Source organism: Cryptotermes secundus, unplaced genomic scaffold (assembly GCF_002891405.2).
Source record: "Cryptotermes secundus unplaced genomic scaffold, Csec_1.0 scaffold899, whole genome shotgun sequence".
Lineage (NCBI taxonomy): Eukaryota > Metazoa > Arthropoda > Insecta > Blattodea > Kalotermitidae > Cryptotermes > Cryptotermes secundus.
Genome location: NW_019731283.1, coordinates 859,087 through 876,841, shown reverse-complemented (window position 1 = coordinate 876,841; position 17,755 = coordinate 859,087). Strand labels below are relative to the sequence as shown.

The window sequence follows — 17,755 nt, the reverse complement described above, 5'->3', positions numbered from 1 at the left end:
GTGTTATTAGAATGAATATACCTGTTTCTGACCGATCAATTTTCCCGTCAATATGCAACTTTTACGTAGAAGGAATACGGACTTCGCTTCTTGCACTCAGTGCAATTATAGCATCGAATATAGAAAAAGTACAAAATACAGAGTTCAGAAACTCCACTAAATAAGCATTTCTCACGAAAATGATGACACGAGAGACCGGTCCGGAGGTCCGGAGAGTATGAAGTTATATCTTTTGTGATATGCTTGTGTGTTCAGTAGATGTATCCGTGGTAGATGTTGATCCGTGGGCGATTGTAGGTTATGTGAATATGGCGTCGCTTGTAGAAAGAGTGGTTAGACAAGCATTACGTACATTTTCGCAGAAACAGACGACAAACGTAATATTTGAAGAGAATTTTGCAAAGTTAAAGGCGCTGGCAGACCAACTTACGGCAGCAGATGTGAATCTCAATATACACAGTCTGCAGGCTACTGAATCCGGTGGATGTAAACCTCCAGTGATTTACATCAGTGTTTACGAAGATTCACATGTAACTGTTGGTATTTTCATTGTAAAGTCGGGCGAGAAGTTACCTCTGCACGACCATCCACATATGTATGGGATTTTGAAAGTGATTGCAGGTACGGTAAAAATCCAAAGCTATACAACAATCTCGAACAGTAGTGACATTGACAGTCCTTCAGCTGGAGGGAGGCGTTTGTTTCCTTATACTAGGACAAAAACTCAGATACAGTGTGCAATAAAAATGCCCGAAGTTATTGTGAACGAGAATAATGGTGCATGTTTCCTTACCCCAACCGAACGCAATTTACATGAAATTTACAGTGTGGGTGCAGCCGCCGCTTTTCTCGACATTTTATCACCACCATATGATACCAGTGAGTTTGGAGAACGGTCGTGCCATTACTTTAAGGAACTGAATAATGAAACGCCGGAGCCTGTTACAAACAAGGCAAGACTAATACGAATTCCTAGTCCAGCAGAATACTGGAATGATGTTGCGGTCTATGAAGGACCAAAAATCAGGTATCTGTGGTATTTTAAAGAGAAAAATACCAATTCAAATTAATGTGTAGAAGTAGTAGCTGATCCTCAAGTGTATAAGATTACTTGCATATCAATTTTCACTATATAGAAAATTCTTTAAGGTTAAAAAATTCAAATTTTAAGATGAAAGAAGAGTTTCATGGAAACAAACTCATATTCTCCTGTTGTGAAGTCTGTGGGACTATTGAAGTTTTTATGTATTTCTTTAACAATAAAAAATTACATGCCCAGCAGAGTACATCTTTCCAGAAACAATGGTGTAATATTTCTATTCTTATTCTTTTCAGTTTTGCAAATGAACAGCTGGAATAAAGAAGTCAGAGGGGACAAGCCACTCGTACAGTTATATGGTTGTGAACTGATATCAGTAATGTGTACTTAATGTGCGGACATATAATGTATGAGCATTGAATGTAAATTGGTTAGAAGAGTAGGCATCAGCTACAGGTGCAGTGAATATTGATATAATGTTCACTATGCTCCTCAGCTTGTAAGCTTTAACTATCCAAATCAGTGTGTTCTGTTAAGGACATAAAGAAGCAAGTTTCAGTGCAGAAGTTGATTTGGGATTACATTCCATTTTCTATGTCTCAGTAAATGTGTTAGAATTGGAATTATTTTCATAGTTTCCTTTTCTAATGTTTTTTGAGTGATATATATGAAACTTCAGTTTAGAACATGTTATGTTCCAGACTTCAGATGAATATGGTATTAGAAATATGTGAAAAAAGAGGGAGAGGAGAAGTGACTCGGTGACATAAGTATTTAGATACAAAGCAGAATATATAAATAAAAATTATATATGGTTATTTCAACAGAATATTCTTGTGTTCCCTTCATATATAGAGAGAACGTCTTTCTCTCAGCCATCTAAAAGTTTGTGACATGGTATATTAATATGAGTGACTTTCCTATTTTTATTTAAAACAGTGTTTTGGAGATTGGACTATCTGAATCCTCATGCACATTTTCATTTCACTACCTGCAAATGGGTTATGTTGTGTTCAGTTTATCTCCCTTACATTTTTTCAGGCATCTGGAGATAGGCACTAGCTCCATTGGCTGGGCCCAGCTGAGTAGGCTTTTTGCTTCACAATGGAGACTGTCATTTTAAATAAAATAGGACAGTAGATAATGTCCTGAAAATCAATCGCTGTTCTCTCTTTTACTGTCTGGTTCTGGGATTGTTATTCAACTGTACATGAAATTCTGTAAAAAACAAAAAGGGGGGGTAAAGCTATCCCTGTAACAGGCCATGGAGGCCCATAGGGTTGTGAGATGAGGTTCCCACATTTTCTAGACAATCGGCTGATAGATGGCTGTAAGGTTGTCAGCCTTACGAGCCAGCCGCACTTTACTCCCAAGAATATTCCTGGTACTCATTTCTGTTAGAGGCTGAGTTGATCCCAGGCCCATAGTGCAGCTGGAAGGACTACGTTAACTGGAAAATCCAGTGACCTCAACAGGATAATGAAATTCCTTGTTACAAAATTTAAGGGTTAATCACCATTCCATAAGGTCACACTTTACTTTTGTTCTTAACCAGTTTAATCAAATCCACCTCAGAGATAAGTTTTTTAATGACTCAACTAAGTTCATATGAATATTTGCATTTAAATACTGTAATACAGATATAATTCACCTTGACTCTTTGAAAAAAAAAAAGAGTATGGAGATGTATTGACACATGTCACAAATAATTTGTGGAATATACAATTATGTATGCCCCCCCCCCAAGCCAGGATAGCAAGTGTAGTAACTGGCTACAGGCTGAAGTCCCAGTAGGGTCAAGAATTTTCTCTTCTCCATGTCACTCAGACTGGGTCTTGGGCCCACCTAACCGTCTATGCAGTGAGTACCACAGACTCTTTCCCCAGGGGTAAAGTGGCAGGGGCGTGAAGCTGCCCGCTGACATCCATCAAATGCCGAGGTTAAGAAAAATGTGGATCTGTACATCTACTACCCCCATACACCTTCATGGCATAGTGCTTAATCAGTTAAGCACAGGGACAACTTTACCCTTTACTTTTACAATTATGTATACAGAAACCAATGTTATGACCTGTCTTTGTAATATAGGTAACTGTTTTTAGTAGCAATACTGCAGTTTATATTTTAACTGTAATTGCCTAACATTTTTCACCTCAATTGTTAATCTCCAGGGAGTATGTAAATCTTTTAGGTAATTTAATTATGAAAGAATGTGACTTGGAGATTCCCCAATTACTGTAAAGTTGTACAGAATGTAGAGCAGCCCTGTCCAACGCGGCGCCCTCCGTAACCACATATAACTGAGCCGATTTTTAATATTAATTGAAATTGTAAGACAGACATTTTTCAACGTCTGAGTACTGTTAAATATTTCAGAGAAATTTTATTATTATTATCATTATTATTATTATTAGTAGTAGTAGTAGTAGTGTGTGGTGGCACCCGCACCTTCACAGGCATCAGTGAATTGTGCCCGAGTACATAAGGACGTTGGACAGCACTGATGTAGAGGGTTTTAGGATATCTGGTTATGCAACACATCCAATTCAAGATCTCAAAGCACAGAATTTTTCAAGCTGAAGTATTTCAATGTTATTATTCTGATATGTCTTGCATCCAACACACAGGTTCATTCAGTATGTACCCGGCATTAGAACTTATATAGCTATATAAAATGCCCGAATTGCTGTGACTTGGTTCACAGATATTGTTGTAAACTAATCCATCTAATCCACATGTAATGAAATGCAGCATTGGAGAAACTAAGCAATGTGAATAAAGGTGAAGTTATTACTGTGCCTAATTACGCACCAAGCCATAAAGTTGTATGGGGAGTCAAGGTATAGTTCTCTGCATTCTTAACCTTGGCATTAGATGGAGGTAAGTGATCAGCTTAATGCCCCAGCCACTTCACCCCTGGAGAAAGACTTTAATACCCGTAAGATAGGTTGAATGGGCATTAAGAGCCAGTTTGGACACCATGAAAAACAAAAATCTCTAGACCCTGTCAGAACTGAAGTCTGATTCTGTAGTCTTATAGCTTGTAGGCTAGTCTCATACCAAATGGGCCATTAGTTTGAATAGGCATTGTAATATACTGCATGTTAACACTGCAGTTAGAATCCCCACATCATATTTCTGTAACAGTAACTGCTAGCATCTGCACATGCCCTGAAGCTAAAGTGAGGGCAGTGAACTAGGAGTCCTGTCTACTACTACTGTTTCTTCATTGCATCATCCCAGTGAATGCACTGTTCCCACATAATGAAGTTGCTTCTAGTGCCAAAGTTTTTGGCTGTAAAATAATCTGTAAGTGGATTCTGTTGTATTGGACTGAAATATATGCGTGTTGCATAGTTTTAATGTAATATATAAGATATCACAGTTGTCACTGTTAACGGCATCCAAGCACCCTGAAACAAAGAAAGAAATTAATGTTCATTAGAGACCTGAGGTCATGATATTTTTATAACACTTTTACAATTTATTAAGATTCACCCCTACAATTTATATTTAAAACTGCGTGTCTGATAATTAAGGGGTCCACTCAGCCTGGTGAGGATAAGTGAGGAACTGTTTCAAGGAAATAGTGGCTAAGGTCTAGAAAACTGAGATTAACGTCTGTGGGGATCTGTTGTGCTGACAATGTAACACCCTCTATCTGCTAAAGTTGGCACTAACTTTGTTGACAAGCAGCAGTCGCTTGGTCGGTATAGTTCACTTGCAGACTACAGGCCACAGAGTTTTTTTCTTTGTGTCTGATAATTATGTATATCAGCAATTTCAATTTCAAAACCATTCTCAAATTTATTTGCACAGTGTACACCATCACTTTACATGAGACCCCAAATTTTGATTAGAAAGGGCTGCAACAAGAATTTGTGTTATATTTTCATTTTGTATGTAATTTCATATTGGATCACTGAAAATCATGTGAAAAATAAAACTCATGAACCACATTCACTGATTAGGAATGCCATTTTACTTGCAGGGCAAAATACATTTTTAACAATTCTTTGGTTAATATTAAAGGATCAAAATTGTTTCAATCTGTAGAAGACTTTGGAATGAATATTTGATATTACAGTTAAATTACCATTCAATGGTTAATGCAAATTTGTACAGTATCAGTCTTATTGGTCTGATAAATTTCCTCTATCTGAAGGCTTTCTTTGGTTTATTGTGCAACTCCTTGTCACCTGGAGAAACAGTAATTTGGGAGTTCAGAACACACAACTTCTACACAATGAAACATTTCTGAGAAATGACCATCATGGTCCTAAACATTCGCCAAGATGCTGGGTGTTCATGAATCTCCAGTATTACAATTTTTGGCTTCCCAAGAAGAATAGGAAATTTCCGAAGTTGCAGCTCCATGATGAGACAGGAAGAAGTTTGTGTGTTCTTAATTTGTTATATTTTATTATTTATTTTTTCTTCCCCAATATTTTAAGAGAGCTAATCATTTAAGTACAGTAAAACATATTAAAGTAATAACACAAGAACAAAAAGACCCAAATAATTTCTATTATGCCATGTGAGTCCAAGGGCTATAACATAATATAGTAAAAATGATGCCTATTCTTATATGGTATGAACAAGTGACATGTTTTTTTTTTTCATTACGCTAAGAATTGACAAATTTTATGAAAAGATATGAATATTCCCTGCAACTATATAACAAACTCCATGCAGATCAGCCCTTTTCGAGAAGCTGCAAGTTGTGCAGCTACTCAAGAATTTACCAGCATTTTATGGTACTTGAAGGTTCATTACTATGTTCACAAGAGCCCCTCCACTGGTTCCTATCCTGGGTCAGATCAATCCAGTCCATACCACCCCATCCCATCTCTCTAAAATCAATTTTACTATTATCCACCCACCTATGTCTTGGTCTTCTTAGTGTTCTGTTTCCTTATGACTTGACCACCAATATCCTATATGCATTCCTCTTCTCCCCCCATTTGTGCTACAAGCCTTGTCCATCTCATCTTCCTTGATTTGATTATTGTAATTATACTTGGTGAAGAGTACAGACATCTTAAAAAATAATTTCCATGCTTCAGGTCTCTAAAGTCATCAACAACTTCCACCTGAATACCAATTGTACTGCATAAATGTCATTTACAGCTCTACTGTAAGATACCCATTAATTAAATGAAAATAAATAATGCAACTGAGTCACTGTTCCCCTCCCTTTTTTAAAGATATAGTCTACCCCCATTTTGCTGAATTAACTGTGATGTTATGAATATCTTTCAAAACTTGTGAAGCATCTTACACATTGCAAAGAAGTATGGCACTCAGTGGATACTTTTCTGTAGTTATAGCTATGTACTTCCCACTGCTATGTAAATAAACTACATCTAAATGGGTAATTGAGTTTTGTCTGTTTTCTCACTTTTATCATTTTGTGGGTTGTGTTTACTCATGAAGATTACAAATGAAAACTTAAAATTGTCAAATAAAGATCATTAATAATGTAAATTATGAGATCTGAATCCAAAGGAGGCTATTAAACGCTTTCAAAGACCACTACTAAATATAAGAGAGCTAAATCTAATGTCATCGATCAGTTGTTCATGACTTGTAGGAACTTGTGGTACATTTCTAGGATTTGAAGTTTCCACAGCTGTGGTTATGAAGAGTTCTGTTTTGCCATTTCAGAGACTAAGTCATAAAGGGAATCAAAATGGATCTTAAAGGAAAGAGTTGCAACAGGATTAAACTGGCTCAGGACAGTGCCTATTCTACAACTGTAATTGTAAATTGGGCTTCAAACAGTTTTTCTCGCCCCTGAATTTTGTGTACTTTGCTGTAGGAATGTGTGGGCAGTGACATTTTTTAATTCAAGAACTTTATAATTCTGCCTTAGGGCAGGGAAACAAAATTGTCAATTAATCAAAACATTATGTCGTCTACTGGGTAGGTTATTTTAATATTCATGACTCTGGGTATTACATTTCAGTGTTATGAGTGAGGTAATACTTGCCCTGAACGCAGTCTGATATCAGCAATAGCAGAGAGTAAGGAAAGATACACATACATGAGGAGCACACATGGGAATAGAAAGAATAATGGAGGAAGTTCTGTACTAAGATGATGTATGATGCTTACTGCTGTGTTCTTGCTTAAAAGCTGGCCTGCTATTTGGAAACAAACCTGTAATTTCACTTCCAGACCTTGATGACCCCATCTCGTGACCCAGACAGTAGAAAGCACTGTGATGCTTGGCACATTGCAATCTCACTGATCCAGTCATGGTGCCCTGCCTGTGGCTGATCAGGACCCGGTCTAGGACTCTCTTCCCCTCCTCGAATGCTACTTCCTTGACCTCCACGAGGCTTTACAGGCACCTCCAATATGACATTGGTGCCATCTATCAGGCGTGGCCTGTACAAATAGTTTCCATGTCACCACTCATGGTACAAGCACCCAGATCACTATGAGGTAGTAAAAGCAGATAGTTATATTGCCAGTAGATAATGATAATGGGGTGACCTTTATGGCCCATCTGCATTTTCAGAATGTAAAAAGCATGAGCCAAGTCCAAGGCCACTTGAAATGATAAGTTACATTTGTACCTTACCCACATCTATAACACATTATATCACAGGATCTGCTTTTCTTTTCTGAGGACTTACTTGTAAGCTACTGATGTGGAACTCGGTGAATCGTTAACTGCTGGAATTGCAAGGTATGAATCTGCCGGAGAGTCCAGGTCCCAGTAACGCAAGCGCATGTCTGTACCCCCAGTTAGAACGAAGGGAGATCGGTCTGTAGTGCTTGCATACATTGCACACACACTGTGACTGTTTGCCTGCAACCAAGGCACCGCACGATGTCAGATTAAGGCATAGCTCTGTCTTATGTTCAGGTAAGGTAAGACTTCTACCAAGCTACAAAGAGATACAACCCAGAAGGTCATTCTCTTTAGATGAACCACTATTCAAAATATTGAGTAATGCCCCAATTTTTGCAGTATTTGCAAGAACAGCGAACACTTTCCAAAACAGATTTGAATCTTGTACTGACATTACAGAATCTCAATCCCTTTGCAGACAAGCCATGTTTTAGTTCTCAGAGCCTACTCTAACTGATTCTTCTTTAAAGTCAACAAGACACCAAGTGTGGACTGAATGGAACTCACCATTGTGTGTGTGAGAGGGGGGGCACTGCTTGCCCATAAGACAGTCTGTCTGAAGTGAGTCTCCAGGTTCCAAACAGATATCTCATTGTTCCCTTGCACAGCAGACATGACGCATGACTGTTCTGTTGGGTGGCATATCAGGCGTCTTATCCGAGTGCCTGCTACTCACAAACAAACCACATTTTTATCTCTACATATTCTACATATTACATTTAGTCTCTAATTCTATGGGAAAATAAAATACCAGTCAAAACCTCATGTTACTATACTGTGTTAAAAGATAAATAACAGATCACTGAGGAATGTCTTGTGCTGGGAAGAAAGAATGAATGAACACACTACTGTTGGACAAGAGAAGCAGTTGTTGAATTTTAAATGTCTATGGGTCACAGCTGTACTCAACTGTGCTGGGAACTGAAATCTTTAAGCTCTTTCTGCACACTGGTAAATCAAATTTCTGAAATGAATTCTGAGGAGTTATGACTTGTCCAGCTATAACAACATCCAAGCATTCTAAAATGTTTCCTTAAAATCACAGCCAAACTGCTAGGATAATGTGCATTGTTTTTATACTTGTTTTACTGCTTGTTTTTTTGCACTGTTATTGACTGTTTAGAGTCAACGACCTTCAAGAATCCACTGCAAACCTCTATGAAAAGCAAATGTAACTGAATGCATTTGAAAGGACATGGTGTATTTAAAAACAATGAATATAAATAAAACAGAAAACTGAAACTGAACTTTAAATGAAGGTAGATTTTAAATGAACCACTAAAGAAGGAATTATTGCATATTATGGTCCCACAAACTTCAATGGTTTCCTAACTTAAATAAATAAAAAATCAGTGCTAATTTACACACTTCTTGACTAAACATTTACACATAAAATGTTGAACAGATGCACTGGTTGTGCTTACTGACATGCCTTTACTCTAACAGAAGCATACCTAGTCACAAAAAAGCAGCTCTTCAATTTATTAAATGATTAATCTGAAACCCAGAACTTGAAGATAAAGGACCAGGTGCTCTACAATTAATCAACACAGACATAGGACTGCTGACAAATTTGTTATCTTACAAGTCTTACAGTTAATAATTCAAAAGTGTAATAAATCAGAATGCACTTACAGTAAAATCCCTACTTAAGGTTTCTGTGAGGAGCAGTAGATTTGAACAATAAGCTTAAGAAAATCTTATACACAGGAAATTCAGCATTTAGATTATTGACTTGGGATAAACAGAAATGAATGTTAAATGAGGGGAAGACTTACATGGAGGCCCCACTCCACACATTATAAACACAGAATTCCCAACAAATGCAAAATCTCACTTCCTGACAGTATAAGATTGGAAAAAATAACCAGCTGACACAAGAAAACAATAAGCAATTAAATAATGAAATGATTAATCACAATAGGCACAGAAAAAAGATATCTCTTGCAAGTAATGTGACAATGAAAGAAGTTAAATTAATATTTCCATGTATCAGAAACTGAATGCATACATCTACATCACATACAGAAATTGTAAGAAGTGCAAAAAGGTTTCCTTGTCAGTAGGCAGTGGCAGAGTGTCATGACTTTTCTTCATCTATGAGTCTTATTTCATGCTGGATTTTCCTGTACTCACGAATTGGGTGGTCAATTGTTGATATAGGCAGCTGGAAGCGCAAGTCCCAGCAGATGTGGAAGCCACTGCTAGTTCCAACTGCCAGCCAACTTTGATGTGGGTCCAGACAGAATGATGTAATCACACCTGTAACATCATGTATATCATCCATCAGAAGCTGCAGGGCTTCATAAAAATAACCCACATTGTAACAACACATTTGGGATATACTGCTCTGTGTTTCAGAATGCTTAATTCTGTGAACATAAAATTTCCTGTAATAAAAGTATGGATCCTGATGAGATACATAAAGCAAAGCTTTCATGGAGTGAAATTAGAGGGCCAAATTTGGACTCTGGAACATCTGAGTTTTATATACCATGCTACAGTTAAGTAAACGTAAATAACTGGCTAACAAAAATATCACCTTATGCTCGTTAAAGTGCTGCAAATTCCAGTCTTACATTACCATCGGATGCAAGCCTATCTATTGAATGAATGATTACATAAATATTGGGTCGTAACCTTTTGCGCACTGCAAAGCAACCAGATTGGCTCAGGGTACTTCTATTAAAGACACCATACCCAAAGAGATCAACTCGTTGTTAATAAATTAGTATGGCATTTCTGTCATTTGACAGCATTGAGTGTGACACACTGATGCTTAGAGGAAAGAATAACCTTTCACATATTGAAGGGTCATTTTGTTTACAATGGTCATTGTCATTTATCTCAAAGCATGACTGGGGTGCAAGAGGGGAAAAAGATAGGCTCCAGCCATACAGCAAATTGGTAGGCAACAATATTTGTATCTACATGTATACTGGGACCATTAACACAACAATTAATGAGGAGGTTACAGTTCAATAAATAACTGAATGGAACACATATATCAGTATACCAACCAATTTATTAAATGACTGTCACGCTACATGTTTCACTCCTACAACCATCATCAGGCATGTGTAAATAAACAAATGCAACAAGGTTCATTGCTGAACTGCGTGGTGCAATGGATCCATTGCCACACAACAACAGAATGCCAAGCATGAAAATTAAGACAATACTTTTAGATTGTGTTACACAAATGTAGCACTCCAAATTAAAAAAGTTTACTTTTAAGAGAATATTTCCAGACTTTGGCTAGATGCTTAACAAACTTAGAGTGATGACACTGCAAAGAAGGATGCTATACAACCAATTCTATATAGGAAAAGCATGGCTTAGTAGGTATGTTTCATCAAGAGCCAGCAAGAGCATGAAGTCAATACAATGAAGAAAAACAAATTGGTATCAATAAAATATACATGAGTGTTACTTTGCTTTTAAAACTGCTTCTGTATCCATAAAATACAAAACCTTATATTTTCCCTGTTGCATCGTTGACAACTGATATCTATGTTTACTGTAAACTATGACTTGTATAAAAGTCATATTTGATGGCAAAAATAAATAAAACTGTGAACTATATTTTCCATATACATGACATTACAATCATATATTGCTTTTTGTACCTTGTAAAGATTTTTTCTTATTAGAAATTATGAACTCTAAACATCATGAGGTCATAAGTTCCTAGGACCCTCAAAGGTTTCAGTAAAATAGGTATGTAGATAATATTTCATGAGAACACTCCATTGCCATACTTTTTAAATCTCAATGACATGGCACTTGAAGAAAAAAGTAAATTTATATATACTTCAAATTCCTTACACCTTGGAATGGTGGTGACACTAGAATCAATTGAAATAGGATCATAAAATTTTGTACATTTGTATATCTTTAAAAATTATGGAACTCCTAGTCCAGGTTATTTTGCAACTGGTGCTGGAACTGATTCTTCAACCAGAGAGGAAATTAAATTCTTCCCACTTCAACTACAGTACACTCACCTCGCTTCAGGTCATTTTCAAGTTTCCATGCCGTGCCGGGTGCCCGCAAGTCCCATCCCACTATTGACCCATACATGGTTGCATACACTAATACTGACTGAGCTCCTGGAACAAGCCAATCACTTCTTGCCACTCTGTCTCCAGCATCAATAATTGATATACAGTAAAACTCCATTATTATGAGGGTGTTGGGAGACAGCATGAAGACCTGCTTTATCAGCAACCCTCTGTATTTTGGGAAATTTTGCGAGAAATGATTTTTTAATGTGCAAGTTATTTTTTACAATAAATGTAACATATGATCATAACAAAAAATGATACCATACAATTAAATGCATGCCATATTTAATCAGAATATTTAAAACTGTTGACTGGTATTTTCTTTTGGTGTTACAGCTGGTGGTGTTTCCTCATCACACACATTTAAGAAATATAACTGCATGATGGAAGCAAGTGAAACAGCTGCAATAACACATTCCTCAAGAAGCCTTTAGAAACGTTTATTAGTTACCTTTTTTTTTTTTTTAAATTCGCTTAGTGGGGGGTGGAATCCAACTGGGTCCACTGATTGGCCTATTGTAGCCTGCCCCAGGTGATTATGATGATGGAGAATTTAGTGGAATGAAGATTGGCAAGGAAAATGGAAGTACTTTGAGAAAACCTGCCCCAGCGCCACTTTGTCCACCACAAATCCCATTTGACCAGGCCCGGGATTGAACGTGGGCCGCCGCAGTGGGAAGCCAGCGACTAACTGCTTGAGCTATGGCGCGGCCTTATTAGTTACCTTAGCCTGGGTGCTGTATTTTCAACGTGACACATTGATTCCAACACTGGAGGGATTTTCCATAACTCACATAAAGAAGCACTGATGTCTCCTTAACAAATCGCTTATCATGTACAAGGTCTTATTACCCATTCTGGGCAATCAACAAGAGACAATCATTTGAGCATAGTTGTTTATGGAGAAAAAATCACCATAAAATTTGAAACATAATTGTTTACAAAGAAAATGAAATAATTTTGTGAGACATGACTAGACCTGTGGTATCAAATCAATAGTATAGTGAGGACTGTTATGACAGAATTTTACTGTAATTGTGGTAACTGTTTCTGCAGTTATACCATTCAAAATTCTCCTTGTTGAATCTACTGATTTTAAGGGCTACTTTCTACAATTCACATGCTCTCCGCAAACCTCCTAGTATTCAACGTTAATTGAGAAGGAAATTCCATATTAAGTGCAAAGAGATACTGACAGAAACCCACATAGGGGCAATTCATTGAGATCAATGCAGTACTTATTAAAAGCTACCTTTTGCTGTAGCATGAAATCTATGTGAAAAAGTGTGTTTTACAACCACTTACTAAAAATCACACACTTATTTTGTAATTTTTCTATTTTTATTTCTACTATGGCTTCAAATCTGTGGAAATGGTGCTCAGATCTACAGAAAGCTAACCGAGATCTGGTTGATCTTATGCTGCCCACTTCATGAAATGCATTTTGGTGGACACAGACCTTCATTCACAAATTCTATCAACGTTTCATATGTACCAACTGCCTATAGGCAGGAATATACACAAACTGTAAGCTTAATAGTGTGTTCCACACCTGAGTCAAAGTAGTTTATATCAACTGCACAGCCATCTTCTTGTAGGTCAAGCTGACGGGACTGCAGCGCTGACATTTTGTTACTATTTGCCTCAATCCTGCAACACGCATGTACAAGAAGTAAAGCCATGATTTAAAATGAGCTTAAAAGTTTTCACAGAATTGTCATTGTTACTCATTTGTTGATTTTAATTGCCTACATTTCGCTGCAAAATTTCTCCCCTTCTCCACCTTCTGGTGTCTGTATGTGACCTTCCTTTCATAAAAATGTGTTTCTACCTTTTTTATTTGAATAATTTTTGATAACATTTCCAGTCATGAAGAAACACATACCTTAGTACAAAAACAGAACCACTGTATGAAGCTGATGCTAATGACTGATTGTTCTCACATACTGCCAGCCCCACTAGTGGACCAGCTCGACGGTTATACACTTGACGAGAGCGATTTGCAATATTGCGGCCCTCCATCTTTCCACAGTCCCACACTCTAATACACCCATCACTTGCACTACTGGCAAACAGTGGGGTGTCTGGAATGGCCACCAACCTACAAACAAATCACTCTGCATCACAAAAATTAAATCAAACTGCATCTGTATTAATTGCCCCTTGGGATAGTGAGGCCAGTGTTGATTTGAGTCTAAACAAAAGTATGGAACTACATCTCCTACAAGTGGCACTGGAGCAGGTTTTCTCCAAGTACTTTGTTTACTCCTACCAATTCTCATTCCGCCAACTGCTTCACATTCTTTAGAAATCCCATCATTTGCTGCCATATAGCCTATATACTGAGAGCATCATGAAGTAACCCACCTCCCAAAACCTGCATGTCCTGCAGCCTATATGGTAGTATAAGGTTATAAAATATACTAAAAAATTCTTAATAACAGACCAAGGCCTACAGTAATAAAATAAAATGGAGAAACACAATGGTGCAAGAAAAGATGCTCATGTGCAGATAATGTATAGTATTCACTGTTCGACAAGTAATATAGGGGAGAAGACAAATGAACTTAAACTTAAAAAACACACAACATTTTTATCTATTATGGGAAAGCTTTTCATAAATTTAAAAGAATAAAACTCTTTGTATTTTAGAAGGGAAGAGTATTCCTAAATATTTAGTATATCATTACAAAAATATCTGCAGTGCTACAAAAATAAGGACCAATCTGGGCAACAATAAATTACCTAAATAGTTTACTTGTTAATTTAAGGGCGACACTGGGTGTTATGATTCACCTATTTCATATAAATTTATAAGGACACAATTCTAAAAGACCATAAACATGTCAACCGAGACAATAATTTGAATGAAAAATATCCCCTATATACTTTACATTTTTTCCTGGGACTGGACGAAACATATCAGTCTATCTATGCCTGGCTACCTGTCCACAGATATTAGTTGTCCCTGTGCCCATAATCTATGAGCTGAACACACATAACTCTATGTATACACGTAAACTGGATGAGCAGGCAGCCAACACAAACTTTCACTGGTCTTGAATAATTTGTTTCAAACTAAACATCTGCCACAAAGATACAGGAAGATGGCACCCTTGTGCCTATTCATAAACAAGAAGAAAACTGGGTGAATGGGCTTCAATGAAATTTTAGTACTGGGGGCCTTCACTACAACTTTTCTGATGGAATTAAAATTTGTTCCCATGAAGGAAAATCTGGACCATGACTTCACATAAACCTCCATGTTTCAAAGGGAAAAGCTGGGAGGAATATCACATTCCAGTAAACCAAACATTCAGTTCACTTTTTCAATATCATCTTTAATAGACAATGATAATCAGGGCCTCCTATAGAGAAGTTTCGTCTGCTGTAAGACAATACTGACATACCTACTGATAGCTCCTCTGTGCTCATGCAAATGAGCTACTAATGAACCTCGTAGCCTCCAGTTGGGTGGGGGCAGTGGTGGTCTCCAAACTACTTGTTCTGCCCACTCTCTGCTCCTTACTGCCACTGTGTGCAGCTCCTGCTTCCGGTAAACTAGCTGCCTTAGTTCCAACCGGCATGGTGCACACCGATCTGAATACAGAACATCACTTTGAAATTGTTTAACACTTTCATGGTCATTCTGAAGTTAGTATATGGAAGGTTTAGGAGAAGTACTATATAATTTCAGTAGCTAATAGAGAATAATTAAATAACCAACAAAATATTATTGTATGAATAGTATAAACACCAGATGTTCTTTAATGAGACTTTTCATACACATTGAAAACAAAGAAAATGCTTGGAATGATCAAATTGTTTTGGAAAGACCAGGAATGTCTCACAAAGAGCAGATCAGATCTTCAGGCCCTAACCTTGACAAAGATGATGAAAATCAAATACAACACAACATGAAACTGTAGACATATGATTGCATAAACACAGCAGTAACATATCTGAATCACATCTGAGATGTTCCCAGCAAGACTCCTGAATCTGCACCAGCTACAAGTTATCCACAGCTTTCTCTGAACCTAAAAGAGGCTTCCTGCCAATTTACTACTGATTTATCATTCATAACTATCTTACAACACCTCATATGATGTTTCATAACTTTAACAGTTGATACAGCATTGTATGTATACAAATACAAGATTAGTGTACTGATTTATGTTATATAACTGGCCTATACAAAAATGTACTATTCAATCCCTACACTACGTGGAAATGAGTGGACTGACCCAGACTTCTTTACTTCTGTAACACAGCTTTCAGGTTATGCAGGGAGGTGAGATCAGGAGCCACTCAGGAAAATGCAGTCAAAAAGTAAAGCTAACCCTGTAACAGGCCATGGAGGCTCATAGGGTTGTGGGATGTTGAGGTTCTCACATTTTCTAGACAATCGTCTCATAGATGGTGGTAAGGTTGTCAACCCTACGTGCTCGCCGTCCTTTACCCCCAAGAATATTCGTGGTGCTCATTTCTGTTAGAGGCTGAGACGACCCAGGGCCATACTGGGGCTGGAAGGATGAGTTCAATTGAAAAGAATCCAATGACCTCATCGGGACTAGAAGCCATGACCTTCTGGCTTGTAGCATAGTCTCAACTAACTATGCTACCACATCCCCCCCCCCAGGAAAAGGCAGTAAAGAGTTAAATAAAAAGAAATGCCCTTTACATTAATCAAAACATGGCCATAAAACCTGTAGCCTCACTAGCTGATGAAATCACTGTGATTCTGTTTGAAACACTAGTCACCCTACAAAATGCCAGACTTAAGCATTCTCTACCTCCATCATCATACCTGTCGCAGAAGTTCCCCCAGCTGCTTCTTTAGTGCCATTAGGTATAGCAATGGTGTGACCCCTAATGACATAACCTTCATGTCTAGTTTAATGGGTTTGAAGCTATAGCTGACTTGTATAACATATATAGTTTGAACTGCACAGTGTCAGACTTACACTGAATGTAAGAACGTTCATGCAAGCTTATATGATCGGTGTCTATGCTGTGTTGTGGTGAAGAGTGAATATCACTTGCTGCATTAATGCCACCAGGAGGAGACCTGAATAACAAACACATACATCAAAGTTTGTTTTAAATCTCAATAAATCTTTGCTTATAGCCACTAATATTCTCTCGGTTCAAATAAAAGCATCAGTATGCATAACTGTAAGGTTTTAATCAATGACGGAACTAAAATGAAGTTTAAAATATTTCAGAGAATAATGAGGCTTGGAATAGTACAGGCAACAGGTTATTCAATCCATGAAGTGGAGGAGACAAAACTCTATGATGTAGAGTCCTTCTTGAGAAGCTAATAGTCATTCAGATGGTCAAGAAATTCCTACATTTTATGGAACCTGAAAGTTCAGAACAGCCTGTCACTGCATACCATCCTGAGTGACTACAATCTAGTTTTTATCCTCACATCCTATCAGTTTTAAGATCCATTTTAATGTCTTCCAAATGATAGCTTCTCGTGAAGATTCCAACTAAAATTCTGCACAATTTTCTCATCTCCTCCACACGTTTCTTTTTCATACCATCCTTCTTCATTTGATCACCCTAATAATACGAGTAGAGTCGAAGAATATGAAAAATTTACATAGTGCTGAAGTAAAAATTAGTATAATTTATGCTATGCCACAGCTCAGGCGGTTACTTGCTGGCTTCCCCCTGCGGTGCCCCAGGTCAAGTCATGTGGGGTTTATGATGGATTTCTGTTTCCACTGCCAACTCTCATTCCACCACCAGCTCTATATTCGTCATCCTACCACCAATGCTACACAGTGATAATACTGAGAACACTGGTTAAATAACTAACTTAAAAAAGAAGTAAAATTTAAAAAGAACACAGAAAAAATGAGGCTAAGACCCATAATGAAAATTTATAAGAAAGGAAACTAGTGATAAAGGGAAAGGTATTCTTCTTTGTGTGAACAGAAAACAAAAGATATGCCGAAAGACAAAAAAAAAAAAAGATTAAAAGGGAAAATA

At 37.4% G+C, this 17,755-nt stretch overlaps 2 protein-coding genes across 2 annotated transcripts in view; one reads left to right on the top strand and one right to left on the bottom strand.

The window, feature by feature from the left end:
- Positions 1 to 25: 25 nt before the first annotated feature.
- LOC111866936 (2-aminoethanethiol dioxygenase) lies at positions 26 to 1,857 on the top strand. The gene is made up of 2 exons (XM_023856318.2): positions 26 to 1,027; positions 1,336 to 1,857. The coding sequence occupies exons 1-2, from the start codon at positions 240 to 242 to the stop codon at positions 1,358 to 1,360; spliced, it is 813 nt and encodes a 270-aa protein (XP_023712086.1). The 5' UTR covers positions 26 to 239; the 3' UTR covers positions 1,361 to 1,857.
- A 1,609-nt stretch (positions 1,858 to 3,466) lies between these two features.
- Positions 3,467 to 17,755, bottom strand: part of LOC111866925 (phosphoinositide 3-kinase regulatory subunit 4) — a 36,554-nt gene continuing 22,265 nt past the window's right edge. The window contains exons 19-28 of the mRNA XM_023856302.2: positions 16,717 to 16,820; positions 15,160 to 15,349; positions 13,635 to 13,850; positions 13,302 to 13,399; positions 11,690 to 11,794; positions 9,819 to 9,944; positions 8,190 to 8,350; positions 7,684 to 7,859; positions 7,202 to 7,432; positions 3,467 to 4,452 (exon numbers count right to left, since the gene is read on the bottom strand). Of these exons, the coding sequence (XP_023712070.1) occupies positions 7,210 to 7,432; positions 7,684 to 7,859; positions 8,190 to 8,350; positions 9,819 to 9,944; positions 11,690 to 11,794; positions 13,302 to 13,399; positions 13,635 to 13,850; positions 15,160 to 15,349; positions 16,717 to 16,820 (1,399 nt within the window). The 3' untranslated portion in view covers positions 3,467 to 4,452; positions 7,202 to 7,209. The remainder of the gene's footprint in view (positions 4,453 to 7,201; positions 7,433 to 7,683; positions 7,860 to 8,189; positions 8,351 to 9,818; positions 9,945 to 11,689; positions 11,795 to 13,301; positions 13,400 to 13,634; positions 13,851 to 15,159; positions 15,350 to 16,716; positions 16,821 to 17,755) is intronic.